The following is an 18526-nucleotide window of genomic DNA, read 5'->3' on the forward strand; positions in this document are numbered from 1 at the left end:
CCAACTCAAAATAGATCAGCAATGTGTAAAAAGTTCTGATTAGGTGGGTCATCCAGATCACATGGATACTTTTTACACCAGTGAAAGCAACTCTGGTGGAGGTGCAGAGCCAGTTTAGGAAGTATGCACATGATCTAGAACTCCTTATGTCATCGATATAACAGGGAAACCAACCCCTTAGGAGCAGGTTTGCAGAACTCGCACCATCAGGTTCACATATACACTGAGCACAAGAATGTGTAACGGGGTGTTGGTGCGCATTCTTCAAACTTGCTGGTCCATATAGTTTTGTACAGACTGCCAGAGAGCACGAATGTTTCCCTCGCCAAAACCTGTGGCCCCACATCGCTCTATAAGCTCCAGGAAGAAAGTATCCTCTGTAAAGAGAGGCTTTGTGAAGATCTGCATGAGGTATTGCTTCTCACAAAGGCCTCCAGAGCTACCGCTGCCTCCTACGCCAGCGTCCAGAAGGATGCCGTGGTCCTTCAGGAGCTGAAGATTTTGCCCAGCTTGCCTTATCTCCTCCACCTTCCTTTTCTCACTGTAGTATGATAAGGGGGGCTTGAAAAAGTTTGCGCCAGATCTGGCCATGGCCGCAGCGGCTCCTATAATACCTGTGGTGTAGAGTGCCACGTGTTGGATGCCCGATCCACCGTGCTGCTCTAAAAAAGTATCCACCTGGTTCTTCTTTTGATCTGACAGAGACTCAGCTAGAATAATTTTACAGTCATTGCAAAGCAGAGTCGGATCGCTTCCATTGGACTGCATGGCAGTAAGACGAAGACCCATACCAGCACCCTGGATTGTATAGCCATCAGTACCATTGTCTTGCTGGTGGATGGGGAAACGCTGGAATCCCAAACAGTTCTTGTACCAGTCCAACACAGCTTGCGAGCTACCTTGGGGGCAAGCATAGGTGATATGGTCAAAATGTGTCACCTGGCCACCCACCTGGACCTTGGGAGCACCCTCCACCATGTGGAAACCAGGTAGGAACGGTCCGCTGTACCGAGATCTGTCCAGTAGTGTGTGGCTGACGTTGCCTATGATGGATCCCACTACTGAATAAGTGACGTGGCCATTTTCATCTTCCACAGCTGTGGGAGGGATGAGGATCTGGCATCCTCGTTCCTGTAGGCTTTGGGAGATGCCAGGTACATCTTCTGCCTCAAAGCAAATGTTGGAGGCTGTACTGACGGCATATTCTAGGTCCACGTCGTACAGAATTCCTTTATCCTTGCGGCAGCCTGAAGATGGCACAGGTGGAGCGTCTCTCTTGGCAGGCTTCAGCCTTTCATTGACGAGAAAAATGGCATCCCCTCTTCGGAAAGCCAGCTGCCTGCTCCATTCTGCTACCCGTGCAGCAAACAGCTCGAATCCAAATTGGCGCACCAAGTTGCTGGCCAGCTGTTGCCCCTCAGGGACGTGGAACCCAATGTGGCACATCCGGTTCAGAAGACCAGGCATTATGCAGTTCGAAATGGTGGTCAGTGGTAACACAACTTTCGCTGCTAGACCTACAGAAACAGAAAAGAAAGCCAGCTCAGTTGTTGTGGGGTGGAGAAGCTCAGTCGGTAGAGCACAATAATCTTGGGGTCATGAGTTCGAGTCTCACATTAGGCAAAAGTACCCTGCATTACAGAGGGGGTTGGGCTAGATGACCCTAGTGGTCCCTTCCCTGGATGGGAACAGGGGCCTGTGCTGTTAGTGCCTCCAGGTTTTGTAGGGGGGCAGGAGGAGGAGGAGGAGGCAGCAGCTCTGTGCCACCTCCCTTCGGCTGACATGTGCCTGAAAAATCAAAGGAATCCAGGTCAAAGGGGGCGGGGAATCTACTCCTCCCCCAGATATCTCCACGTTTCTCCTTGACTCTCTGCCTAGCTGCAGAGTCTATCTTTTCCCTCTCTTCCCCCTTTAGATCTTGCCTCAGGCCTCCTGAGTGAAAGCTTATCCGCCGTGTGTCTTTGATTCCTCATGCGAAAGTGACTTTCACGTAGCAGGCAGGCAGGCGCCGGAACTCCTCCTCCCGCCGCTGACTTGAATCTCCCGCAAGGAGGGGCTCCGCAACACGCGGTCGGAAGCGGAAGGCGAGTGTCTCCAAGGCGCACGTGGAGCTGCGCCAACGTCTTCCACCGGCTCGTAGGTCCTAAGCAAAGGCAATTGCTACGTTTATCAGCCGTTCAGTGGGCTGCGTATACGGGAGCCGCAATCTCCTTTTCTACAACGCCATTCCCCCTCCGCCCCCAAAAAAACAACAACCAAGAGCGTTTATTTTACCTTTGTTGTTAACACTGTTTTGTGCTACAATTATTTTATTTAAAAAATCCCAAGGAATGCTCTTAAAATACATTTCTTTCATACCGCCACCACTGGGTGAGCAGCCTTGTTAAGTATTTGCAGCGCTTGAAGACTCGCTGTTATTTTTATTTTTGATGTGAGGAGGAGCTTTGCAGTTCAATCCTGAAAGTATTTTTAAGAACAGGCCTTTAGATCGAACCTCCCCTTTTCACACACTCGTAACAGTTTTAGATTTCAGTGGAAAGGCACATGGAATTGGCATACAGTGGTACTTCGGGTTACATACGCTTCAGGTTACAGACTCCGCTAACCCAGAAATATTACCTCAGGTTAAGAACTTTGCTTCAGGATGAGAACAGAAATCATGCTCTGGCGGTGCAGCGGCAGCAGGAGGCCCCATTAGCTAAAGTGGTGCTTCAGGTTAAGAACAGTTTCAGGTTAAATACAGACCTCCAGAACGAATTAAGTACCGTACTTAACCTGAGGTACCACGGTACTTTATGATGTTGATGATGGTGACTGATTATTTAATTTTTGTGCTGCTTATTTAAAATATCTCTTAAACGGTTTACAATAAGCTGAAACAGCAACAGCAGACAAAACAAAATATTATAAAATACACATAAAAATGTTGCATTAATAGAAAGTTGCCACTATATTTAAATCCATATCAATGCATTTTCCTTCTGACAACACCCTCCCTCTCAGCACCCAGGGTCAAAACAAACTCTCAGCTCACCAACAAAAGTTTCACAACGAGAAGAGTTCCTGGAAACCTCAGAAATCACCCTAGCCTCAGAAAATTGCAGATCCAAAGTGGATGGGACTTCCTCAGGCTGCCCTCAACTGTGTCCCACTCAGCTGCACTCTCTACTCCCAGCTCCAGGTAAAGCAGGTTTGCATGTGTCTTTATCAGATCTTGGGAAATACTTTTCTCTCCCTTCAGGGCTTCTAAAGTGGGGTGGGAACTATTGTGAGGGAAAAGAGTGCGTGTGTACTGCTGGAAAGGTATAGATTTGGAGAAGGCCAATACTTGGGGCGGGGGTTGATTGGAAATGGCCTGTAGGTACTAGTTGTACAGAAACCTGGCAAGGACATAATTTCTAGGTTCTTACGTTACTCTGCTAGTATGGGATCTGCAGCAGCACCACTCCTGCATGGTACAAGAGTGTATCTTAATGGTTAGCATTGGCACAGGAAGAAGCTGTGATGTGGGCTTTGTTACTCATGGTCTGGGCTTCTCACTGTTACCCCAGCAATGCAAGAAGGAGCAGCACTGCAGCACTTCCAGCGTTGTTGGGGTAACATGAGTACGGGGCCTTAAGGGGCAGTCTGGAAGCCATATAATCTGCTCAGGAAATCCTGTTTCAAAATGTATTATACATGACAGCTTCTCTCTTGCAAGGCAGAGGTGTTCTGTACATGTTCAGAGGAACTCTATTTCACTTGTACCTCACATCACTCAATCAATTCACTTTTATTATCCCCGAAAACTAGTTTTCCACCCAGGTTCTCTCATGTCAGTTCACATTCAGTTAAATTTCCTCCAACCCTATAGTTGACTACTCATTGTCAAATCTGTCCTCTCATATACTTTAGAGTAGGAATATTAGGGAGTTCATGCCTGAATTGGAAACTCAAAGGAACTGTTTTTCATATACTCATGGATATCTCATCATGCTGTACCAGTCCTACTAGTTGGACGCGGGTGGCACTGTGGTCTAAACCACTGAGCCTCTTGCCAATTTGAAGGTCGGCAGTTTGAATCTGCTCGATGGGGTGAGCTCCTGTTGCTCTGTCCCAGCTTCTGCCAACCTAGCAGTTCAAATCACACCAGTGCAAATAGATAAATATGTACCGCTGTGGCAGGAAGGTAAACGGTGTTTCCGTGCGCTCTGGCTTTCATCACAGTGTTGTGTTGCACTAGAAGCAGTTTAGTCATGCTGGTCAAATGACTCGGAAAGTTGTCTGTGGACAAATGCTAGTTCCCTCGGCCTGAAAGTGAGATGAGCACCACAACCCCCTAGTTGCCTTTGACTGGACTTAACCATCCAGCGGCCCTTTACCTTTTATCTTTACCTACTAATCTTAAAACAATTTTTCATCTAAAGCAAAAAGTCAACATATACCACCCGATTACAGTAATGCAAGTTGAGTGGGGACAATTTGTCTCTTTTGGAATCTGTTGCCTGTAACCAGAGCTTCTTTTCATCCAGAACTCACCGGAACTCAGTTCCAGCATCTTTCAGGCGGACACCGTTGCCATGATAAGAGAACAATGGAGGCATTCATGGTGAGTTCCGGCACTTCTTTTTCTAGAAAAATAGCACTGCCTGTAACAATTGCTTCCTTTTGCTTTATAGCAATACCAGTAATGTATTCCTCAATGCAACTGAAATCTGCCAGGATGCAGTCCTGTCTTCTTCCAAGAGCATAATGCTTTCCAGTGTTCCTGGCCTGGTACTGCATGGTATTTCTTCAGTTCCTGAATGTGATGTCTCTGAATGAAAAACAAGTACCGCTGGGTGTATGGCAGTGGTGAACGCAATTCATGCTGCTCTCAAATTCTTCAAGGACATCTGTGTATCTAGCCCCCAGCCAAGCACCTCCTCTCTCCCAGCCCCTTCTGGGTGGAGAGACCTTGAATGAGAGATAAAGTATGCCACAGCCAGCCTGGGGATAAGAGAACAGAGCTACAGCAAGACTGTCATAGATTGGAGTAGAACAACAGCTGGAGTCACCTGAGAAAAGGCAAAGTATCACCTGGTGGGAATTCTTGGTGCAGACTTGTTGGGAAGGGGGGTGACAATGTCTATTAAGTTCAATTTCTGCAGTTGGTCGATATAGCTGGTGCTTTGGAGGCTCATGAGAAATATTTATCACAATGAAGTTAGAGCAGAAAGGTTCCAAACAAGGAAGGTAAAGTTGTGCTACTGCTTCCTAGAACAAAGTCTTGGTGGATTCCTGAGAGGCCCAACATTGGCAAGGTGTCAAATCACCTTTGACTGAACCACCTTTTGTGGGTGAGACTGTGAGAGGTTTTGAATCTTGCCAAGATAAGCATTATCTGATCTCTGAGTTGTTCCTAATCTACTACTACTACTACCACCACCCCAAGGCTGTTTTTCTTGGATGTGGGAAGGTGAGGAGTATATGGGAGGGAATTGCACACAGCCTGTGTGGTGGCAAGCAGAGGATGATGGGGACGTTGTGACCAGCTTTAGAATGCAAGCGCCTTCTTCTACTGATGGACTCAAAAGCTTGGACCCTGTTCCAGAGGACAATTAGGGGAGGGGAATATCCTGCCAAGATTTGGTCCAACCAAAGGCGTTGCCTTCCCTGTTTTGCCACTTTCTGGGATCAACAAGGGCTTTCTAAATAACTATTTTTATTGAGCGATTAGGGTGGTGTGGCTGAATCATGCTGGGTTTCTGTGGCTTGTTTTTACAAGTTTAACAAGGCTTGGGTGTGTGTCCTTTTCTAACCAGTGTATTGGAAAGCAACAAGACTCTTGCTGAGATTTCATCCATGTGATTAATATGTGTGGCTCACCAGAACTGTGCAAAACAGGCTGGCTCCCAGAGAGGAGCTTTCACCTGCTTTGTTACTCCCAGGCTTTTTAGCTCAGTTGGGTAGCTAAGCTGCAATATGTAGCCAGTAACAAATACTGTAGATAATTGTTAAGGAGGCAAGAGCTTAATCAGTATCCCAAGTTCAGACAACTCACTAAGCCACCCTTCGCTTTGGTGCTGCACCCCACTGAGCTAAAGGGGCCACAGAGGAGCGGCTGTAATCTTTTCCCCAGCAGACAGTTCACAATAAACTATGGCTTTGCTTAGCATTAGATGTTAAGAGAGAGCCAGTGTGGTGTAGTGGTTAAGAGCGGTAGTCACGTAATCTGGGAAACCGGGTTCGTGTCTCCGCTCCTCCACACGCAGCTGCTGGGTGACCTTGGGCTAGTCACACTTCTGTGAAGTCTCTCAGCCCCACTCACCTCACAGAGTGTTTGTTGTGGGGGAGGAAGGGAAAGGAGAATGTTAGCCGCTTTGAGACTCCTGAAGGGGAGTGAAAGGCGGGATATCAAATCCAAACTCTTCTTCTTAATGCAGCCAGAGCTGTAAAAAAAATGTGGGGGAGAAACTAACAGTGATTCTGGACTTTCACTATCCTGCAGAAGGGATGCAAATACATGCTGGAAATTTAGATTTGCACAGTTAAAGCAAATTAAAGGATTCTGGGCAACAAATCCACTTCACACAAAAACACCAGACTTTTTGCAGTTTGGAAAGTGATGGGGAAATGGACTGAAAACATGTGCAATGAGCAAATGACTAATGGGAAGACGTATAAACACCCTGCAAGCAAATCTGAATGGATGCTAATTGTCATATAACTAACTACCCTGCAAACAAATCAGAATGAATACTCAGCAAAGACTAGCTAAAGTATAACTTTGGTGTAAGCTTTGTGCAAGCAAATCAGGATGAATGTCAATAAACAGGGGGCTCTGGGTTAGGAATACAGTTTGTTGCGTAAGATGCACATGAGAATTCTCTGCTTTTAGTTTGCTGACAACAGAGGAAGACAGTGCTTTTTCCCCTCTTTGCTTTTTGAACAGTTCTTAATTTCTAGCAAAACTTATACTGGAGCGTTCATCTATGTAGGAAACATGCCATCACATCATCACCCCTGCTTTGTATTTATAAAAGTATAGGGAAAGGGAAACTGCAGTTGTTTAGTAACAAGTGAAAAACATATGCTCAGATGCACACTATTCCTAAATTCTAAGTGCAGGGAGGAAGGGGAAGCTGCAGCTGCTAAGCAGCATGGGGAATTACTCTGAATATGCTCAGAGGCACACTCTTTATTAATGTTTAACTTTTTGTGCATTCTCTCCCATGGTTATCTGACTCATATAGTGCCCCACTTGTAAAATGGAGCCAATATCCTTTAAAAGCAATAGGGTGCCTATATGTATCTTAACGTATGTGAATTGCATTGTGGCCTATGGCTTACCTGATTGCGTTTGTCTGGTTTAGATATTTGCTTGCATTCATTTTTAGATCCCACTTTCTGCTTGAGGCATGTTTCAGTCCAGATTGTGTTGTCTTTACCATTGTCTGCCAAACCAGAGTGCTTGGCTGCCAGACTCCTTCCTTGGCCCTATCTGCTCATCAAATTATGTTGGGACAACACAGTACTAGGCATACTCAGTGCTTCCCCCCCCCCCAGGGGATACTCAAGGGTACGCAATACCAGCACCTCCTTCTGTTGTTGTTAAAAAGTGTGGCACTTACTGTAACAACTTCATGGTACCAGCACCTATGTTTCTAGAAAAAAAAGCACTGGGCATACTGTGTACCATTCAGGTCACCTCCCCTAAAAATATACTCTGTAGAGTTGGAAAACTTTCAGAAAAGGCAAGGGCAACTAAAATGATCAAAGGGCTGGTACAACCGTCTTATGAGGAAAGGTTACAACATTTAGGGATTTCCAGATTAGAAAAAAGGTGTATAAGGTAGGGACATGATAGTGATGTCTACAATGATGCATGGCATGGAGAACGTGGGTGGAGAGAAGCTGTTCTCTGTCTTCCAGAATATTAGGCCTTCCAATGAAGCTGAACATTGGAAAATTCAGGGCGGACTAAAAGAAGTACTATATAAGTACTTGCTCTCACAGGATGTGGAGATAGCCACTATTTTGGAGGTGCATCTGGTAAACAAAATGTATTGAGGAGTTAGTGATCTGACACGGTTACCCTTCCTGCCTCTGTTCCTTCCCCCTCCCTTGCTCTTGTTAGTTGTTTTGATGCTGTGAGAACAGTCTTTAATGTCCTGAGAACTTTGAGAGGAGGTGAAGCCCCACACACAGCTGTCTTCATCAGTTGTGGAGAAGAAGAAGAGTTTGGAGTCTCAAAGCGGCTAACAATCTCCTTTCCCTTCCTCCCCCACAACAAACACTCTGTGAGGTGAGTGGGGCTGAGAGACTTCAAAGAAGTGTGACTGGCCCAAGGTCACCCAGCAGCTGCATGTGGAGGAGCGGAGACGCGAACCCGGTTGCCCAGACTACGTGACTACCTCTCTTAACCACTACACCACACTGGCTCTCAAGGATAATTCCCTGGAGGATAATTCTGGGTGCCTTCTTTGATGCTGGACATTGTTTTGAGAAAGTGAGGCCTTGGGAGGGGGTGGCTATTGGATGATCTGCACATAGCCAGTCTTGGAAGCCACACAGCTTATCTATAATATCGGACGGTTTGGGCAGAGTTTGTTTGAAGCTCATGCATGGACTGATTGGCCACAGGGCTGTGCAAACTGAGGGTACCTGGGGGAGTCGCTTCGCCGCTTCTTGGGGGCTTCCAAGTGGCAGATTGAAGTGCTTGCTTGGTACATGTATCCCTTCTTGCTGTTTTAGAATAAAATCTTTAAACTTCTCGCTCACCTGTGTATTTTGTATTGCTTCTGAATCTCATTTTAAAAGAACCACCTTGCCTTTGGCAAGACAGGAGGATTAGACAAATTCATGGAGGGCAGGGCTATTCATAACCACTAGATATGATGGATACCTCCACTGTCCGAGACACCTCTGCATGCCAGTCAATGGGAACCACACATAGAGGGAGTGCTGTGGCACTAGGCATCTGGATGGCCACTGTGAGAACAGGATGCTGGATGAGATGAGCCTTTGGTCTGATCCAGCAGGTCTCTTCATATGTTCTTAATGACCATGCTGGGAGTTGTACTGCAACAATATCCAGAGGGCCACAGGATAGCAACAACCCTTGCTGTAGCTGAAATCCTGGGCAGCTGATATGTGAGTGTGTCTTTAAGCATCCATTACTGTCGCTTTCAAATACAGGGCACTAGGGCATCCATGTAGGACAAGCCTACCTATGTTTACTAAGAAGAAAGTCTTCTGAGACTAAGAGGCTGCATCTGGCCTGCTGAGGGAAGTTTTTTATTAAGAATTTCAACATAACAAATTATCAAAACATATCATATTCATTATTTTCCCCCCTTCGAACCCCCCCCCAAAAAAAACTTCCCTGCTGAGGGAAGATCTTATGGTCTTAAGCTTCTCTCTTCTACTTTAGGCTGAAGGGAGGTGGCCAGGATGGGCTATTCAGCCCTAGCCACAACAACCTTGCTGCTGCTCCTGGCAATTGCTGCTACGCTGGCAGACGTGGCTGAGAACAGGACCCGAATATGCCAGCCTGCACCACTCTGGAAGATCAATGGGGTGGCCCCCATGGCTGGGATGGAGGGCCAAGTGACAGTGGTGGCACTGTTGAAAGCCAGCTGACAGTTCTGTCTCAAGCAGGCCGCCAGGTGAGTTCATAGAGAAGGTTGCCTGAGTCAGGGGCTGTTAGGTCGCAGCCACACCATACATTTGACGCACATGGCTTTCCCCAAAGAGTCATGGGAACCGCAGTTTAAGAGTGCTGGGAACTGTAGCTCTCTGAGGGGGTAAATCACAGTTCCCATAATGCTTTGGGGAAAGTCACATGCTTTAAAAAGATGGTCTGGATGTGACTAGAAAGTCAGATATGTGTTGGAACCCTGTATCTGGTGTTCAGTGGCAATATCACAGCTTAGGGACAAAGGTCACATCTTTGTCCCTAAGCTTTCTACCAGGAAACACAGAACTGAACTGATTGTTTATAAGCTCCAGTTCAGCAATCAAAAATTGAGGCCTGGGCTACAGCAGGCCAGATATAACATGCATATAGATGGTGGATGCAATTTTCCTGGTGAATTACAGCTCAAGTATAATATGTATCATGTAACTTATTGCTGGATCTATGTAGCAGGAACTGCTGTAATGGCAAGTCCAGTGAACTGATAAAGGAAGGGGCCTCCGTCCAGCAGTGCAGGCTCATATCCCACATGGTATGTGCAGAGGGCAAGGGCTGGAACCTATAATTGTGCACTGCATTTCCTAAACGTTGCTTGTTCTTCCTACCCACCAGCCTTGGCAGCTTGCAGAGGAAGCTGTCACTTGAAGGAGTGACCAATGTCAGCTTCATGATTGTGAATGAGAAGACTCCTTTCTCCAGGGCTATGTACTGGGAGCTCAAACGGCATGCCCCAGAGGGAGTCCCTGTTTACCAGCAGCAGATTCTGGAGCCTGACGTCTGGCAAATTCTAGATGGGGACAAGGATGACTTCCTGATCTATGACAGGTCAGTGCTTAAGGGAGCAATTCTAACTCCCCACCCACCCAGACTGATAGGGTTTTTGGAGAGTCAGGGCCACTGCTGTGCATAGCAGCCGGGGCAGAAGGGAGGGAAGGCAGATCACTGAGCCAGCTTGGAGCTGGTGCAGCAATTGAGCCTGGAAGAAGCCCAGTTCTGGCAGTGGGACCATCTCAGGATCCAATGAACTGCAGGGCGGCTCAGTCCAGCTCCTTCCTTGGCTGCTGAAAGTCCCTGCTGCCACCAGCAGGGATCCCATCAGCAGCACTAGCGGGGGCAGAAGAGGGTGCTCCGTAGGCAGCTGCTGGTGGGAGGCCAATGGGGGTCTGCAGGCCTGGGCAGAAGGAAGGAAAGTAAGATATATGGAATTCAGGATTCTTGAATACATTATCAAAAAGTCTGTTTGAGGACACATCTGGAAAGAAAGGACATACCATGATGTAAATGTTTCTCTTTACCATCATGTCTCACAACTATTGGTGAGAAAAACCAGATTATTCAGGCCAGGTTAGATTCATTTCCAGTGTAAATTAGTGGATTACAGGCTCTCCTGACACTAACTTTATGTCCATTTGTTTCATGGCTCTCGGGCTTTGCAGGTGCAGCAGGCTGGCTTTCCACATCCAGCTGCCATACAGTTTTCTGCACTTGCCCTATGTTGAAGCAGCCGTGCGGTACACACACAGCAAAGACTACTGTGGCAATTGTTCCTGGTACCCCTCTAACAGCAGCCAGGAGGTAGGGACTTGAATCCCCTCATCAACTTCCTTTTCAACTATTTTATTTAAGCCAGACATTTCCTCATTTGCCCATCCTGAACTTCTGCCTGGGAATTCTAGGTTTCTGATCAGATCGGTCTTACAGCAGGAATGTGGGAGGAGAAGGTGGAAGGGAGGGTTTTATTATATTGGGCCACTACAGCAAGCAAGGAGAAAGGATGTTGAGATACCACAAAGCAGGAAGTAAACCATCTTGAAATAAAAACCTCAGAAGCAAATTGCAGGTGGAGACACCAGGTCTGCCGCAGTCACAGATAGTGTAGTGTGGAGGGGTCCAGGAGAACCCAGGTGGGAGGACATGCTAACCCCCCCCCCCACTTTCAGCTTCTCACACTCCCCCAAGTGCTTTTCTCCCCAGTTGAGTTCAGATACTAAAAGTGAGATTGACTTGGAGAAAGACACTTTGGAACAGAAGCTGTGTGGCATCAAGTGCAGGAAAGGTTTGGTTCCCCTCACCCAGGCACCCCTTTTCTCTAAAGTCAACCCCACCTTCCTGTTTTGCACATGGTGGGGCAAGACCTGGATCTGCTGCTATCATGTACTGCTTGAGCCTCACCCAGTAGCCATTGTCTGCCCTCAGTTATTGAAAAAAATAAATTAACACCCTTAATTTGTCAGGTTGAAGTGCTTCCTGTTCCCAATGAATGGGAGCATGTTGTTCCTTGGACAGAAGAAATAATAACTGCTGTCTTGTCCTGTGGTGTCACTTCCTGCCCCATCAGTGATCTGAAAGTTCATTCCTCAAGGTGGGATTGCGGGAGGACCCTGATGTATTACCTATTTTAGTTTTTTGCTGCCCCGATAGCCAATGCAGCAAAATATTATAAATACCTTTTAAGCCATTTCGACCATAACGAGAGTGAAGTCAAACAGATCTCCTTCCAGGAGTCGGTGCAGGTTTTTCTGATCTGGAGAAATCAAACCTTCTTCCCTCCCTGCTCTTTTGAGAGAGATATGTACTTGGCTTAAACTCCTGTGCAGCTTTTTGCCTCTCAAACTTTGGGCTTTTAAAAACCATTTCTACGCCTAAACATCCAGCATGTTTACTCATTTAAACTTCTATTTTACACATTCTTTAAAACCACTTTTTAAGTGACTGCCAGGCAATCACCATTCTTCACAGCCAATTTCTCCTGAAAACAGAAAGTAGCAGTTGTTCTGAGCTCAGTTGATTTTGGAAGTTTACATATTTTGTCAAAAAGGGCTGAATTCAGATCACTTCAGATATATACATCCATCTTCACTTTAAAAAATGTGTTTCTGTCTTCACCCTAAGCCCATCTGTATACTAGAATCTTTCATTACCTTCACAGGTGAATAAGACAGCAAGTACTAACGTGACGACAACTGAGGCATCTGGACACAAAGAGAAGCACCTGGAAGAACCCAGGTACCATCACGATGAGCCAAGCCAAGAAGCACCTAACCCCAAGCACACAGCCCATCACTATTCACATCATGGAGGAGTTGGCAACCATAAAGCCTTGGGTTTGAGCAGTACACACCAGCCAGTTCTCCACTCTCAGAATCGCTCACAGAAGCATCAAACAAGGGAATCCCCATAAAACATTTAAACTTCAATGTATGCAACACCCAACTGTTAGCCATAAGCATACTTAGCACTAAGCAAGCTCTTAAGAAGAGCCAGGGGGCAAACTTACATGCATCAGAAGGAAGAAATATGATGGCTCAGTTTTCAGCAGGGGAAGGGAAGTGAATGTTCCACTCCCTAATCATTCAAGGTCTCTCAACAGATAGCAGAGGACACAACAAAAACTTTTGTTGTGTCATATATGTGATTGGAAAGTTTAACTGCTTGTCCACAATGAGACTTCTATCCTCATTTTGAATCTGTCTCCCAGTTAACCTCATATCCACCAGTTTTGTTCCACCAAGCCTTAAGGTGGTGTTCCTCTTGGGCTCAGATGGATTTTTAGATACACCCCTTTTCTGTGGTGAGGACTGCCTAAGGAAGCCATCTTGTTTTCCTCAGGAACACAGAGCTGCTATAGTAATCAGCTTCTTGAGAAGCCAATTTTGACCCCATTTTTGCATTTCCTGCTTTTCTGCACTCAATGAAGCATGTGATGTAAACTTTCTGTCACCACATGCTGACACCGTACATAAAAGCATGTCCTTGGAGATGGAAGGATGGGGATCAGAACTGGTATTAGCAGGAGGGTGACTGACTGTGGCAGAGAAGGATGACTTTGAGCCTAGGGCTCAAGATTTTGTACATTAAAGTCCATGCACACAAATTACTAGCTTGTAAAAAGACATTTGTTGTATTGCTGGAAGTAAAGAACATTTGCGGTTTGTAGGAATGGAAGTGGTGAGACAGAATTAGCCAAGTTTACAGGTATGTTGATAGAGGTATGAAAGACAGAGAAGTCTGAGGTGAGAGTTGAGTTTGTCAGGGCTATGAGAGCTGAACAAGGGAAGAAAATGCCATTTGTCAGGAAAATTCATGAAAAGGGATGCACTGCTTGCTGATTAAAAGTAGTATAACTGTTTCTGGGAAAGAATGTTGGAAATAAATTTTCTGAAATGTTTGAAGTCTTTGCTCACAATACCTTAATGTACAAATGGTGTCATTTATTTCAGACAGTACACAGCATTGTAGAACACGTATTCACCTTCAACATTTAAGAGATGTCCCATAGTTTATCTGCATTTTTGGCATACTAAGCAGTCCTTATTGAGAATAGTCCAGGTTCCTGTTATTTGTTGAAGGTCAGTGAATTGGTGCATACTGTACAAGTCCTCCACATCCCAGTTTTAGGAAGCTACTGCTACAAATATTTACGGGAGGGTGTAATCTGTCTTTATTGTATTGTTAATGCTGATATGTATCCACCTATAATCTGTTTATTCCAAAGTAACCCTAGTTAGTAAAGCCAGCTAGACTAGACTGCAAATGGTGGCAGCTGCCCATAGGTTTATGGCATTTCTTTGAAGGCCTCAATTCCTTTTTATTACATCTCAGCTGGTGGCTAAAGGGACCAATCTTCAATTTACAGGACCTGCCATAGGTATAACATCTATAATAGCTAGCTCACAATTATAACCCTGCTGATTACACTCACACATGCTGTAGACTGGAGTGAAGAACTTATTTCAGCCCAAGGGCCACATTTGCTTCTGGGTAGCCTTCTGAGGGCTGCCTGCCAGTGGTGCACAGGGCCAGAGGCAAAAGTGAATGAAGCAACAATGGTTAATTTTACCTTTCATACCAGTAGGCTAGTTTCTTCATGCTCACACATTCCTCTCTATTCTTCACCCAGGCAAGCAAGAAGCATGATCAGAATTCAATGAAATAAATGAAATAAAACAGTTCTTCACCTGGCCCCAGATATTCATAAGGCTTGCTGCTGGTGTCAGGCAAGCTTTTCTAGGAAAGACAGGACAGTATAGCTGGAAAGACCCAATCAGAGTCCCTGAAAGTGGGGAGATCTAAAGAAGGGCCTCCTGGTATAATATTAGTAGTTCAGGAGGTTCTTGTGGAAGAAGGCTGCCTTTGAAATTCTGCAAGCAATAAAAGGGCATTAGGCTGTCAGTGAGGTGCTTATAGTTAACAAGCCACCTTTGGTGTAAACAGCATACTTACTGCAGATTTATTTATCCCCTTGTGTATATCAAAACTTTCCTGATATCTGTACATGTTGGCTACTCTTAACATACATGTATTAGAGCTATAACATAATTTATAGCTTTTGGTAATATGTCATATAATTAATCGACTTCACCCAGGGCATAGCCAGCACAATGGACTCTAAATAAACTGCTCTCAACTGTGATTCAACTTGCAGCCTTAGTTGCTTAACAACTAGTTTAATGTTCTTAGCAGTCTTGCTCTCCACAATACAGAACGTAGTAACAAACAAAAACAATATCCCCACCCCACCGTGCAGCCATATGGTAGCTGCTATGATCTGGTGTAATATTTGATTACTTGCCCAACTGACATGCAAAGATTTAGCTGTCCTTCCCACATGCTGTTCCGTTCCCTTTTTATGTTCCTTTAGTTCATTTCCTATTTATGTACATACCTAGCTGAAACCATCCCTGCCCCCCAGAAATCTGCAGAGGCCCAATCTACAGCAGCTAGGTCATAATTTAATTGTTAAGAGACTATTTTCTTGCTGATAGTTTTCTACCAAACAAAGTAATTATATGGCTGGCTTGTTTTGGTTTTTTTAACATTCCAATTGTATTTACAATCTCTTCCCTTTATTTCTATGTACAGTATTACCATTATTAATTACCAAAGAAAAAATCTTCAGTAGTACTAGTGCTAAAAAAAAATGGGCAAAATTATGTTTTGCTTAGGACAACAACATTCCTACCTAATGCTGGCCTTGGGCTCTAATCCAGCTTTCCTGATGCCCTCTGCCCCAGCCCACAGCTCCCATTATCCAAACTAAACTCCTTTGCCTCATGTCCTGTTTGCTTACATTTGCAGCAGAGTCCACAGGTTCATAGCAAAACTGGAGCAAGACTATTATCATCATGTTTAATGCTAATCTCATCTAACATGCGGGTCAAATATTTGCTAAAGATCCTCTTTAAACTGGCCTCTCTGTTTGCAGCAGCCAGAAAATCTCTTATAGTTTGCCTGTTTATGCCTACTCAGAATAAAGCCTCATTTGAGTTCTATGGCACTTAACTGCCAAGTATGTGGGTACAGTATAGCATTGCAGATGTAGTCTCTTTTTGATGGACAAGGCTGGCCCTACCATTGGGCAGAGTGAAGCAGCCACCTCAGGTGGTAGATGCTAGGAGGATAAAAGTGGAGGCAAGATGTTGGGAGAGAATTGCCTGTGCCACACACAGCCTCCCCTGCTGCCCTCAGGCATGGTGGAGGATGCAATCCCACTGCAAATGGAGAAAGAAGACATCTGAAGGCCGCCCTGCATAGGGAAGTTTTGTAATGTTTAATTATGTTTTGAAGCAGTCCAGAGTGGCTGGGGCAACCCAGTCAGATGGGTGGGGTGCAAATAATAAAACTATTTTTATTATTACATGTATTTTGCCTTGGTACTAAATCGCATTAGGGTTTTGTTTGACTGCATGGTTACAGAATCAAATCAAATAGATGCTTAGTTAAAGGAGCCTTAGCATTTAGGGTAGAACTGGTAAAACAGCAAAGTCTTTCCCACAGATTTTTATTGTTAAAGCTCTCCAGAGGGAAGCAGTAGCAATATTATTGATGTTAACATCTTCCCCTCCAATAATTTTCCTCCATGGATGAGCTCCAATATTGGAAGTGACTTTGACTGGATGAGAAGTGTTTTGGCAGGGAGCTATGGAAAATTAAGTACTGAGTGGAAGGAGAGTTCGGATCCTCTTACCCTTCTGATTATTTGCCTTAGAAATCAAACCTGCACAAGTCTACAGGGTGGGTAGTAGCACACAGAGAAAGCAGTGATAAAATTTGCTAGGCTACCATCTGTGAGGAACAGTCCTCCTCCCTCCCTTCGAGTATGCTCTGTTTACAATTCCCCCTGCATTTGCACCCATAAGCTTGTCTCTTACTTGCCTAGCAGCAAGGACCATGAGGTTGTGTAAACATCTGTACAGCTTTTTTATCTTCTACTTAACATTGTCATTTGCTCTAGAGGCCCTTTAACCCTGTTCATCTGAGGTATCAGCCAAAGAATGAAAAGCAGAAGGGTGTGTGGGTGGGTGTGTGGGTGTGAAAGAGAGAGAGAGAGAGAGAGAGAGAGAGAGAGAGAGAGAGAGAGAGAGATGAGGAGGGAAGGAGAGGCTGTGTCCATGTCTATTTCTCCATGGAATCCGCACTATGGGCTGCCTTTAGGAGATGTAGTACTTGTGTTGGAAGCCTCAAAAGTGGGACAGCATTAGATTTTAATCAGCAACAGAGGAGGCAGCTGAGGGATAAATATGCTTTAATGCCTCTTAAGTACACTTTCCCTGCCCAATCCACTTTCCCCTGTTGGGCAGTGAAGTAAAAAGAAACAAAAGCCTATCTAGCCAATTCAGAGGTGTTTTGTTAACTGGCTTCATTATTCAATTAAAATGTCTAACGGTGGTGTAGAAACTCATTTATAGAAAATGGTTTGGCACATTTAAAGGTTACTCATGTAAAGTAATTGCTTCCATTGGAATGTTATGTTCATATAGTATTCAGGAGTATTCACATAGGTGATACAATATAAAATCCAACATGCTAATGAGTTTCTAAAACTTATTTAAGAGTCATTCCCTATAGATAGGCCATGTTTGATTATTCTTTAAGTTTGCAATCTTATACAAACTGATTACAGTGTAAAATCTTACATGCACACTGAAATCACTAGGATTTTCTTCTGGATACGAATGCATGGGATTGTGCTTTGAATCTTTCACCATCTGTTGTATAAGTAAGAGTCCTCACATATAATTCCCAAGTATAAAACTCATTTAGCAAATAACTCATTCAAAGCAGTATGCTTCTGGTTTACAATGATACTCATTTTATAATGAGGAGCTCAGAAACGTTTAAGAAATTATTTCAAATCATCACTTTAAACAATATTTCTACTGACAACTCAGAAGTCCTCTCATGAATATGTAGGTTTTATATTGTATAGCTTCTACAAAATATTGGTAGAGCTTCATAAAATACAGTAAGATAATTACTTCACTCTAATGTATATGATTCTATTTTTGCATGAAAGTACATTTGAAAACTAGCTGTGAGCTCAAAACTCAACAGACCATTTCCTAAAAATAAGAACAGTCTTCTCCAGCACATCTAAATATTTTATTTTTGTTTTAGGTATGGGTTGCTGCAACTTTAATGGCAACTTTCTGCAATTTTAAATCCCACACCTACAAAAAAAGTTTTAAGAACAGCTTACAACATATAATTTTAAAAAGCATAATGATTAATCTCCAGGTTTTGTGGCACCAGTTCTTATCCTGCTTATCTTCACGTGCTTTGGAGGTGTGGTAAGCTAGATTTCTACATCCATAATCTACAGTGTTATCTGCCAGTATCATGGTGTTGAAAAGTTGTGCGCTCCGCATGCAAGGATCAATGTGGCAATTGTTCTTGGTACGGAAGTATGAAGCTCTTCTGATTCCTAATCCTCATTAATCTTACTCCTTGTACACAAGAAGAAATAGCAAATGCCTTTGTTAGCTCCCCTCTAATTTTTCTAGCAGTTAATTCTGTTTGTCTGTGTGATACACCAGATGCTTTTATTACCTTCAGAGGTGTGTAACACAGCAAAGACTAGTATGACGG

The 18526-nt window shown here is 44.5% G+C and overlaps 2 protein-coding genes across 5 annotated transcripts; one reads left to right on the forward strand and one right to left on the reverse strand.

Moving 5' to 3' along the window:
- Positions 1–155: 155 nt before the first annotated feature.
- HPDL (4-hydroxyphenylpyruvate dioxygenase like) lies at positions 156–1828 on the reverse strand. The gene has a single exon (XM_082228885.1). The coding sequence runs from the start codon at positions 1465–1467 to the stop codon at positions 265–267; it is 1203 nt and encodes a 400-aa protein (XP_082085011.1). The 5' UTR covers positions 1468–1828; the 3' UTR covers positions 156–264.
- Positions 1829–2043: 215 nt separating this feature from the next.
- Positions 2044–13830, forward strand: LOC309535635 (selenoprotein Pb-like). 4 transcript variants are annotated; one of them, XM_082228945.1, is made up of 7 exons: positions 2044–2140; positions 3004–3181; positions 4512–4588; positions 9395–9629; positions 10271–10483; positions 11095–11233; positions 12588–13830. In XM_082228945.1, exons 4-7 carry the CDS (start codon positions 9415–9417, stop codon positions 12837–12839), a joined length of 819 nt encoding a protein of 272 aa, XP_082085071.1. In that variant the 5' UTR covers positions 2044–2140; positions 3004–3181; positions 4512–4588; positions 9395–9414; the 3' UTR covers positions 12840–13830. The 4 variants fall into 4 exon arrangements, with proteins under 4 accessions (XP_082085071.1, XP_082085070.1, XP_082085068.1 ...); XM_082228944.1 differs by lacking the exon at positions 4512–4588; XM_082228942.1 differs by lacking the exons at positions 2044–2140; positions 3004–3181; positions 4512–4588 and adding an exon at positions 4953–5061.
- The last annotated feature ends 4696 nt before the right edge of the window (positions 13831–18526 follow it).

This window comes from Podarcis vaucheri (assembly GCF_965113315.1).
Source record: "Podarcis vaucheri genome assembly, chromosome: 6".
Taxonomy (NCBI): Eukaryota; Metazoa; Chordata; class Lepidosauria; order Squamata; family Lacertidae; genus Podarcis; species Podarcis vaucheri.

Coding starts and splice junctions, on each gene's coding strand:
- HPDL (XM_082228885.1), bottom strand. CDS start 1,467: ATGCCTGGTCTTCTGAACCGGATGTGCCACATTGGGTTCCACGTCCCT.